The sequence below is a fragment of the Pollachius pollachius genome (assembly GCF_949987615.1).
Source record: "Pollachius pollachius genome assembly, chromosome: 15".
NCBI classification, from domain to species: domain Eukaryota; kingdom Metazoa; phylum Chordata; class Actinopteri; order Gadiformes; family Gadidae; genus Pollachius; species Pollachius pollachius.
Genome location: NC_136948.1, coordinates 6632069 through 6643652, shown reverse-complemented (window position 1 = coordinate 6643652; position 11584 = coordinate 6632069). Strand labels below are relative to the sequence as shown.

The 11584-nt window shown below is 41.5% G+C and overlaps 2 protein-coding genes across 2 annotated transcripts in view; one reads left to right on the top strand and one right to left on the bottom strand.

The window, feature by feature from the left end:
• Positions 1-2395: 2395 nt before the first annotated feature.
• Positions 2396-3721, bottom strand: LOC307087401 (receptor-transporting protein 3-like). The gene is made up of 3 exons (XM_079752974.1): positions 3580-3721; positions 3156-3321; positions 2396-2799 (listed from the first exon to the last, which is right to left on the bottom strand). The coding sequence occupies exons 1-3, from the start codon at positions 3593-3595 to the stop codon at positions 2448-2450; spliced, it is 534 nt and encodes a 177-aa protein (XP_079609100.1). The 5' UTR covers positions 3596-3721; the 3' UTR covers positions 2396-2447.
• A 5040-nt stretch (positions 3722-8761) lies between these two features.
• Positions 8762-11584, top strand: part of LOC307087125 (inositol-3-phosphate synthase 1-A-like) — a 12592-nt gene continuing 9769 nt past the window's right edge. The window contains exons 1-2 of the mRNA XM_079752584.1: positions 8762-8868; positions 9053-9175. Coding sequence (XP_079608710.1) covers positions 9062-9175 — 114 coding nt within the window. The 5' untranslated portion in view covers positions 8762-8868; positions 9053-9061. The remainder of the gene's footprint in view (positions 8869-9052; positions 9176-11584) is intronic.

Genomic DNA, 11584 nt, shown 5'->3' with positions numbered 1-11584 from the left:
GCAAACGTGCAAAAACATAATTATATATTTATGTGTTATTCAGTCCAATGCTTAAAACATATCTGTGGCATTCAGTAGGCCAATGCTGTGGTAAAGTGTGTAAAGTATGACCGAGGGTTTCTTTCTGTTCAATAGATAGAACTTTATCAATCCCCTGTAGGAGAAATTCTTAATGTTTGTCCCTATAAAACAATAATGGTAAAAAAAAAAAAAAAAAATACAAAACATGACAGTAACTAGGTAAGTCAAATCGTCCAATCTGAAGGCTCTACTTAACCACTCCCCCTACTCACTTCCACCAATGCAAAGCGAGCAGAGCTTAGAAGGGGAGTGCGTAGCCTAACTAGTTTGTGAACGACCCAGAGAAACGCAACGCAAATTCAATGTGAACAATGTATGAGGCTTTAATAAAATCCCGGACGATTTTGAAATTCCGCCACACATAAGTGTCTCAAAAAGAGGGCATGTCCGGGCAAAAGAGGACGTCTAATTACCCTACGTACGGGAAACCCATTTGATTTCTACCTGTTCCACTGTTAAATAGCGGCCCAAATTGGTGGGCGCTATCCTGGTCATTTCTCTGCGTGAGAAATACGAAGTGTGGCGCATGCATGGGTTGAATTGCGTGTGTCTCACGCCGAATGCGTGAGACTTGAGAGCCCTTGCAAATGATATCGAAATTCCGTTTGGATATTATTGAAGATACAAGTGTGTAGATTTGTCAAATGGTTTGAACAAAGATAAACGGTTGAAAAATGTAGGCCTATACGCAGGCCCGCCGCTCCCTATACGCAGAGTACGCAGAGTGCGTAGGGCACCAAGTACCTGAAGGGGGGCACCAAAAATTATGGTTTGTAAAAAAAATAAAAATAATTATTACATTATTGAATTACATTTTTTTATAAATTAGTTAGGAAGAGGCCCACCGTTGTTTGTTCTTAATTGCATAAGCTATCACTCAATTTCGGCAATTATATGTTTTTACCTAATATATAAAAAGAGGCTCCCCCCCCCCCCCCGCTCGCGTAGGGCACCGAAACGGTCAGCAGCGGCCCTGCCTATACGAAGGTAAACGGTTGAAAAATGATTGAGTTACGATGATCGTAACTCATTTTTCAACCGTTTACCTTCGTTAAAACCATTTAACCAATACACACACGTGTGTCTTCAATAATATCCAAACAGAGTTTCGATATCATTTATACTTTCTTCAGAATCACAGTTTTAGTTTCATACCGGCTTCGTTTTCAGTTGGTCTCAATGATATACGTTGACGCTGGAGCGTGACGACGTTCAGCACTGTTGCCAGATTGGACGGGTTTTCCCACCGGATTGGGCTACTTTTGGAGGACGTTCAGGCAGTGTTGCCAGATTGGGTGATTTTTCCCGCTCTATTTGGCTACTTTTAATCACGCACCTGCTCGCAATTCTCTTAGACACACACACACATACACACACACACACACACACACACACACACACACACACACACACACACACACACACACACACACACACACACACACACACTGCAGGGCAATACATTTGTAATACACCTTTCAGATTCTTCAGTTCAATTCCTTTTACATTTATGCCTTTTTAGCAATGCTTTGCGCTTTTCATTCAGCTGTCCCTTTATTTGTTTCCAATCATTTACATTTTTTTAAATGGTGTGCATGTTTACATTGTTTACTCCATTTAGACTTTTGAACTCTGTTCAAACTCTGGTTAATTTCCCTAAATGTGAAGGGTGGAAATAAACCGACTAGGCCGACTTGAGGGCCGCTTTAAGGGAGGCCTTCTTATCACGGAGAAAAGATGCATCAGATAAACGATCACACATGATACGGGCTATAAACTCCTAAACAAATTAATCCTATTTACCTGACAATTCCCTAGTTAATCCTTATAATTTCTTTCTGAGACCTTCAACCTCACTTTGTACTACAGCACTCACCACATTTTCTGCAGGAAATTCATTTTCTAGTTGAAATATCATATCAATAAATTAGGTCTTTACTGCATTACTGTTTTACTGTTTTTGCATGTTTTCCTGAAAGTAAGGGGCTGAAGAGCTATGGCGCCATTGACTGGCAACTAATGTTCTCTTACCTTGAATGAAACTACAGATTTCTCTGGGTTTGAAATTGGTGCAAACAATAAATATGTTACCTTACAGCACAACAAAATAAAACAGGTCCAGTCGCTTTTAGATATTATATTAAGAGAATTGTTGCATAATGTTCTGAAGCAGTAATTGCAAATTATTTTAAAAGAGTTATTAATAGACAAGTGTTTGTCTTCCCCTGGTGGTTTGTGAAGATATTTGACTCGGCAAGGATTGTCAAACTGAAAAACAACCCCCCCCCCCCCCCCCCCCCCCCACACACACACACACACACACACACACACACACACACACACACACACACACACACACACACTTTTTATTCCTCCAGACAACAGATGCCCTGATGGCAGGCCTCACAGAGTTCCTTCTTGTGGGGTTTGGTCTTCCTCACGATGTCACAGACTGTTGCAACGTCACTCCCATCTTGCTCTTCTCCATAACAGTTTTTCCGGATCTTCTTAAATAACTGTAGCAGTGTGCGGTCCACTTCGTCTTCGGAGAACCCCGCCATGTAGAATACATCCTGATGCTCATGGCAGGACCGACAAGATTGTCCGAAAGGCCGCATGTTCACCGTCCCTTTTTCAGCGGCTTGCCGGAGGCGGTACCTAAACACCAACGTGACTTTGGCCGACCACCAAGTATTGGAGCAGTGACCACATCGAAAACTGGGGGAATTATTGAAGTCAATTAGTTATGCCTTGCAAACGATTTTTCACTACTCTGGTATTTGTTTTATTTTTGTTTATTTGTTTAAAGTCACACCGATTGGATGATCGGTACCAGCTGAAAGTAGGACCGATCCCAAATTCGCAGTGCCATTTTCTTATTTGCAGTACCATAATTCACCACAAGATGTCTTAGCCTTTACCAATTTGCATAACGATGAATAAATAAACAAGCGCCATTTCATTATAAATTTCACCATTCATATTTGTTTTTCATACCATACTCAGTCTAATTCTGCTTTTAATGTTGTTTGGTTTCTGGTTAACGTGTTTAATATCATTACCACTTAACTTACCCTCCGTAGGCGCATTGTTTGGCAACCTTCCATCCTATCTTGCGCTCCCCCATGGTCAGTTGGTCCGTCTGTTTGTAGTTGAAGCCCAGAGTCCACTCATCTCCATGATCCAGCTCCTGCTCTAACAGCCTTTCAAAGTAATTTTTCCACAAGGACGGGCTCCACTCTTTGTCCAAGTGTGAAAGGTACAGGAGAGAACAATGTCGTCAACTTTTGTCGCCTACTTGAATACGGTGCGATTCAATAGTAGGCATAAGTCTATAAGCTAAATAGTCAAGACCTCATAATATTAACTAGATGGCATTGCTGAAAATATAGGCTATAAATAAGCTTTATAAAGGATAATGTTAATAAAATATGACAAAAAACAAAAATTATAAAGAATAACAAAAAATCCCATAATGGTTTCCTTATTGAAGCTTACCTGTAGGACTAGACATATTGCGGCTGATCGCTATTTGAAGTAGAATATCTTCGGGAATGCAGTAGGCATAAAAGTATCACGACGTCTCGGTAGTCTATGTTGGATATATCTCCGTCAGTCACGGTGTTTTATACTGACTTCCCTATGAAGTCTGGAAAACGAAACCTAGCATTTCCCCGGACCCACATCATGCATTTATTATCTTTCACTTATCTAACTTACTTACGTGTCTTATTTATTTATATCTTATCACTTATTTCATTATCTTTTATGACATTTTCATAGAAACTATTATAACAATCAAAACAAAATATGATCTGTTTTGTAAGGGTACATGAGTGCATCTTATTTAGGTGTGGAAATTAAAGTTTAACGGTGTTTTAAAACTATAGTAAATACGTGTGGCTGATTATGTAATATATAGTCTTTATTGTTTGTACTGCCGTCTATCAGAGGGAGGGAAAACGAAACTTAACCTAGTTTCACTTTCAATTCCTATTTACAAAACCAACAACACTACCACGCAAAATGTGTGGTAACCTATTTGTGTCATAACAACGTTGTGCAAAATAATTAATGTTTCTGTAGTAGCCTATTCAAAAAAATAATTGCCTATGTAAGCCAACAAATCCAAAGGCAAAGTAAGATGGTTTGTTTCTATTAAACTAAATTTTGCCTTCTTGGTGACACTTTGGAGGAAATTAGGCTTTTTTAAGGGGGTGTACGTTGTTGTTCGTGCAATAACAATAACTTAACACATATTATCAGGCTTCGGGCTTGAAGGTGTGCTTTGAATTTCTGATGACGCACTTGTCTTTACGCCTGATTTCCACCGGGGACGTAAGCGCCGCGGAACGGTCACTTCTATTTATGACGCGAGCCGTCGCTGAACCGCGTCAATTTCAACAGAGCAGATCGAGCCGGGCAGGAAGTGAAAAAGTAAAAGCCATAGCGCATCCGGTCAATTTTCAAAATAAAACACAATACTCAGCTCATGTAGCCTATCACAACTTCACATCAACATTACGTCAATACGGGTGGCACCAGGTCAGCAGTCAATCAATCAAAGGGTCTCAGAGGTTCGGCAACATGGACGACGAGAGACTGATTGTCGAAGTGGAGCAACATAAAATAATTTATGAAATAAATCATCCTTTATAAAAGGACAATGTCAGAAAGGACAAAGCCCGGCATTTATTTGCAGTAGTTTTGGGAGTGGAAGGTGAGTACATTAGGTTTAGGATTATCGCGTGATCTCGTGATCTCGAGTGAATACGGCTGGCTCGCAAGGCAGCGCTACGCTGCAGTTACGCGCCCGGTGGGGATAGAATAGAATAGAATAGAAAGCTTTATTGTCATTATACAAAGTACAACGAAATGCAATGAGCAGCTCCTTAAAAGTGCATTGATAGTTATCGAATCTATAATATATAATAATATCGGAAGCAATATATAATAAAAATAAATACAAATTTAAATACACAGTAAAACTTATATACACTGTAAAGACCACAAACATCAGTGCAGATCTGAGTTCAGTATGGTGACAGCTTTGGGAAAGAAGCTGTTCCTGAGTCTATTTGTTCTGGCACGTATGGACCTGAAGCGCCTGCCAGAGGGCGACAGGTTGAAGAGATGGCCGCCGGGGTGGCTGGCGTCCTTCAGGATGCCTCTGGCCCTGCTGAGACAGCGGGAGCCGTAGATGGTGCTTAAGGAAGGCAGAGGGCAGCCAAGGATTTTTTGCGCAACGTTTGCCACCCTCTGCAGTCTCTTCCTGTCGGCCTCCGTGCAGTTGGAGTGCCACACTGACACAGCGCAGGTCAGTAGGCTCTCGATGGTGGAACGGTAGAAGGTCACCAGCAGCTGTGTGTTTAGATGCTCCCTCCTGAGCCCCCTCAGAAAGTGTAGCCGCTGCTGGGCCTTCTTGACCAGCGCCGAGGTGTTGACCGACCAGGAGAGATCAGCAGAGATGTGAACTCCGAGGAATTTGAAGGACTGCACTTGCTCCACACCTTCACCGTTGATGTACAGGGGGGCAGGGGCGGCTCTGTTCTGTCGGAAGTCAGGATGAGTTCCTTGGTCTTGGTGATGTTCAGTGCCAGGTTGTTAGAAACACACCACTCACCAGGTTTCAGGACCTCATCTCTGTAGGCCGCCTCGTTTCCCCCTGTTATAAGGCCCACCACCGTTGCGTCATCAGCGAATTTGACAATGATATTCTCTGGGTGGGTGGGACTGCAGTCGGATGTGTAGAGGGAGTAGAGTAGTGGGCTCAGCACACAGCCCTGGGGAGAGCCAGTGCTGAGAGTGCGGGAGGAAGAGAGGTGAGGACCCAGTTTCACCTGCTGGGGTCGATTGACCAGAAAGTCTTTTATCCAGGAGTAGCTGGGTGGTGGGAGCCCCAGGTTGATTAACTTGGGGGTCAGAATGTCTGGTATTATTGTGTTAAAAGCTGAGCTGAAGTCAATGCAGAGCATCCTGACGTAGCTCCCCCTTTTCTCCAGGTGACTCAGCGCTGAGTGGAGAGCGATGGCTATTGCGTCGTCGGTGGATCTGTTAGTCCGGTATGCAAACTGGTGTGTGTCCAGGGTGGGGGGGAGACAGGCTTTGATGTGTCTCAAACCCAGTTTCTCAAAGCACTTGGTGATGACTGGGGTGAGTGCTACGGGGCGGAAGTCATTGAGGCTGGTAGTGGGTGACTTTTTAGGGATTGGGATGATTGTGGCAGATTTCAAGCAGGATGGGATAACGGCTTGTTCCAGAGACTGGTTGAAAATGTCAGTGAAGACCTGTGATAGCTGGTTGGCACATGCCTTGAGCACCTTCCCTGGTACTCCATCTGGGCCTGCAGCCTTCCTGGGGTTAACTGCGCTGAGCACCCGCCTCACGTCCTGTACCTCAAGAGTGAGTGGGGGGGTGGTGGAGGTTGAGGGGGGTTGTAGTGGTGGTTGGAGTGATGTGGCTGAGTGCTGTGTTTGAGACTCAAAGCGGGCAAAGAAGCTGTTCAGCTCCTCTGCCAATGCCGCATCGGATTGACGCAGGGCAGAGTTTGCAGCCGTTCCGCGGCGCGTGCGTCCCCGGTGGTAGGCCCAGAGGGAAAATGAAAATGCGCGCGTAGGGTGCGGCACACTTATTTGCATGCTTTAATGTGCATGAAACATTTTTCATAATGCTTTACCTAAATAAACAAAATACGTAGTTTATTATAGCTTTAAATAGCTACCTGACATCTAAAGTTCCATTCAAGTTATTTCAGAGTAAAATGAATACAAGTGAGACAGACCGTACACATATATGTATATATACATATACACATATATGCATATATATATATATATATATATATATATATATATATATATATATATATATATATATATATATATATATACATATACATATATGGATCTGACTGGGGATAGGATAGGTTAATTAACTAGAGGTGGTAAACAGTCTGGTTATGTTTTTAAACTGTTTATTCTCTTGCCAGAAGGACTATCTATGAAGGACTAGGCTACTTTATTTTGAGATGTCCCTGGAATCCCCATGTTTCTTTCAAAATAACCGAACTACCATTAGTGACTAGAATCATTTCATCACTTCTAGACTGAATTTAATTAATGCATTCCATAGTTACCAGTAAATAAATATTGAAAAATATATATATTATTATTATTTATTTTTTTTCCAAAAATTATATTCGGGGCTAATTAAATAATATCCGGGGCTTTAGCCCCGAATAAATATAGCCTAGTGACATACCTTGATTAGGGTGTATAGAATAGACAAGAGTTTATCACCAATACACACTTCCAGCCGCTAGAGGGAACCGCATAACCCTTTTTTAATATCATGATTCACAACAATTAAAGGGGACATATTATACCACCAGGTGTGAGTGTGATTAGCACAGATCTAGGTGGACACGCCCACTAGTGATGTCACATGGGGCAGATTTTTGAAACGGCTTGTAAGGCTAATCACACTCATACCTGGTGGTATAATATGTCCCCTTTAATATTGTAGACTATAACAAAATATGTATAGCATTGATTGCTTATATATATGTAGGCTTCTAGCCTACTCATAGCGTAAAGGCTTAAATTCAACTGCATTAACTTCAGAAAGTAAGCTAATGAATAATTACCCACAAATACTTACGTGATGTCGGGGCTGGAGTCCCAGAATAAGGCCTTTGGTTTGTGGTTAGAGTCCCGACGTGTGTCTGGGTTAGTGTCCTAGAATCTGGGTTAGAGTCCTAGAATAGACCCAAATTCTGTCTGGGTTAGAGTCCTAGAATCTGGGTTGGAGACAAAGAGAAAGGACCAAGTTCCTTTAGGTCGGGTTGGAGTCCCGACGTGGGTACCAGACTGTTGATCTGATCTTAAATAAATTGCACTTTCTAAAATGCTGATCAATTTTACTCATTTCTTTGCATATGTTTTCTTTTACTTATCTATTATTTTATTTTATTGTATGACAACGTTTATGCGTGAAGCACTTTTAGTCTGCCTCGTGTATGAAAAGTGCTATATAAATAAAGTTGCCTTGCCTTGCCTAATCACATATTTATACATTTCTAATTAGATTCGGATTCAGATTTAGATTCTATTTGTATTTATTTAATATAAGCTAAAACGGCCACCGAAAATACCTCTCATTCACTAGCGTGATACTGCTAGAATTATATATATATATACAATAATGATAATAATAATAATAATAATTATTATTATTATTATTATTATTATTATACAAATACAAATACAAATAATAATTGTAAGGATTATAATTTTAATAACATAAATAGTACTATAGGCCTAGGAATACTCTTTTAGTATTAGGCCTGCGTATTTATAATAACATAATAGTAATAACATAACATCATTATATATTATTATTAGGTATTCACAGAGTATATTTGGATACCTACTAATACTATTTTAGCATGATGATAATAATTGAATATGATCATTAGGATTCTCATCGTAAAAATATGCGTGTGCGTGTGTCTTTGCGTGTGTGTGTGTGTGTATGTGTGTGTGTGTGTGTGTGTGTGTGTGTGTGTGTGTGTGCGTGCGTGTGTGTGTGTGCGTGTGCGTGTTACACGCGTTACACATGGCCTTTTGTCGAGACAAAGGTCTTGAGGAATTTCCCTAATGCTCTATGTTTCCTCGCGTCATGCACGCCCAGCCTCTTATGTAAGTGCACCTCTGGTGCCTTGCTGCCTTCCCATCAGGCCCCCTTCCGCCAGTCACCTGCGAACCGAGCAGACCTTCACACCAGGAAGTGAGTGAAGATCTCTTTCTATTTCACTTTTGTGCCGTGCGTGGAGTTTATAGATCGTGCTCTATCTACATGCCGACCTCCGATTGCTCTTAATGTTATCACAGTCGTCATTCATATATGAATGACGACTGACGACGTCGTTAACGTCGGTCTCTCTTGGTTATGTCTTTATCTTTGCTTTTAGACCGCAACGATGCCAGGTATCATTACCATCGACAGTCCCAATGTGAGGTACAGCGATACCCACATAGAGGCTCAGTACTCTTACCAGACCACCGCGGTACGCCGGGAGGGGACCACCATCACGGTAAGGACATCCTTTACTTCCCCGGTAACACCGAGTGTTCACGGTAGTCGATCTGCTGCCTTGATGGCGCAGAGCAGTTTTGTGTCTCGGCAGAGATATGATATTGTGTTTGCTTTGTATATTTAGCCGTTTAATCCACATATTGGTGGTCGTCTGCGCCTAAAACCAGATAGAACAGACCGGGTTTACTACTGCCCATGGATGTGTTGAAACCCAACCCCTTTCGTCCCTCTCGCCTCCCGTTCTAAACTGCGACACCGGGCTGGATATAGGCTAAACCAGGGGATAGCGGATGATCTTCCCCTTATCTATAGATGTCTATAAGGTGCTAGTTTGCGCTATAACAGGGAACCCCCTCTGCAGGAAGTCGATAGCCAGCCAATTGTTAACCCAAAACTTCAAACTGCTTCACTCCGTCTAACACGACGCTGAAGTTTGTATCCGATTCGCAGCATCCGATTCGGCAGTAAAGGAAAAGGTTAAGAGATTCTTAACGAGCGGCATGGAGCATATAAAACAGAGTTTCAGATTTGTGGAACCTTTTCCCTATTTGTGAAAATGAAATAAAGACACATTTCAACGCTTTTTAGGGGTCCAGACTGCATTAGAACTGCCAAAAGAAATTAAATGTAAATTCTTTGCATTTTCACAAATAGAAAAAAGGTTTCACAAATCTGAAAATATGTTTCATAAAATGTATAGCCTCACTTTGATAATATAGTCCAGATTTGAAGAGTCTAGGTGTAGTGGTTTTCAATCAGGACCAGTTCTAAAGTGGTCTGGACCACAAAAAAGCGTTGAAATGTGTCTTTATTGCATTTTCACAAATAGGGAAAAGGTTCCACAAATCTGAAACTATGTTTTATATAATGTATAGCCTCACTGTGATAATCTAGTCCAGATTTGAAGGGTCTAGGTGTAGTGGTTTTCAATCAGGACAGTTCTGAGATGGTCCAGATGCAGAAAAAGCAGTGAAATCTCCCCTTTTTGGTATTTTAACTAATCAAATAAAGGTTACATAAATTGTAAACGGTGTTTTAAAGACTGATTAGACTCTCTTAGATAATCAAGACCAATTAAAGCGGCTTTACCGCGACTGAAGAGGTTAAACAACAAAGAATCAGTTGCTCCGTGCCGCTCGTTAACAATCCCTTAACCTTTTCCTTAACTGCCGAATCGGATGCTGTGCATCGGATGCTAACTTCAGCGTCGTCCCACTAACGCATTTTAAAAGAAGCTACCCAGGAGTAAAAGCACATCTCTGTGTTCCCTCAGCATCTGAAAGTCATAGGATATTTAAAGAATTAGCGAAATAAAATAGTTGATGCATTTGATTTAGTTAATACAAATGATGCTATTTTACGCAAATACGAAAATGTTCATGTTGTTTAAGGGCAATTATCAAATTACTGGCAACCTATTTGAAACTTAAACGTTGGCTATTATAGACTATACCCTTCCTAAGCATTCAGCCCAATTGGCTACACCCCATGACTAACATATATAGGGGCGGCTGGTGGTGATATTGGGTGGGGGGGCATTAAGCCTAGGGCCAATACCCATTCATAGTTCAAGCTGCAGAAACAACAAAATCACGTCCGAGATACAGTCCAGAGATACAGCACCAAGTTACAGCAATTAATAATGCTCTACAAAAAGTTAGGCACACACACACACACACACACGCACACACACACACTACGAAACGTGTTCGTACTGTAAGGACTGCCAACTGCACTGTTTTTATCACAAACATTATGAAGCAAGCATCATGTCCCGAATAAAATCAATATCAGGGCAGCTCGGGCCTACCTTATTTGAAGAGAAGCTCACATCGACGGCCTTTCTGAGTCGCAAACAGGTTAATCACCATGTCTTTGAAGTCCGGTGATTTACTTTGCCCAACATTGAATGCTTCACAAATGAATGATTTTATCGCGTGTCCTTTTGTTAAATGTCAAATGACGGATGATTCAGTAGATAGTCCACTTCGTTAAGTAAATTAGCACTCGCCATTGTTGTCAACACTTTTTTCTCCCGCCTCCAACAGTGACAGTCACCAGTGAGAGTCTCTGTCACTGTTGGTCTGGGCTATATTAATTTAGCCCAAATGGTCTCTAAATCAAGGGGGTATGTAATGACACCTGTCAATCACGATTGGACGACACCGATTGGATGCTGATTTTCATAAGTGTGGGCTTAGAAAAGTCAGCCCAGACAGATCGTCTGGGCTGACTTTTCTAAGCCCACACAACATATCTATATGTATCTCCATACTGCCGCTCGTATTAAGGCTGTTCAGTCAGAATCTGACGGATCATCAGTAATAAAAAGTGAGCCGTAGAGGAGACTTTCTTTCTTTTTTTACACATGTAGCCTATAACATCTTTCACAGGTTTGTTACATTTA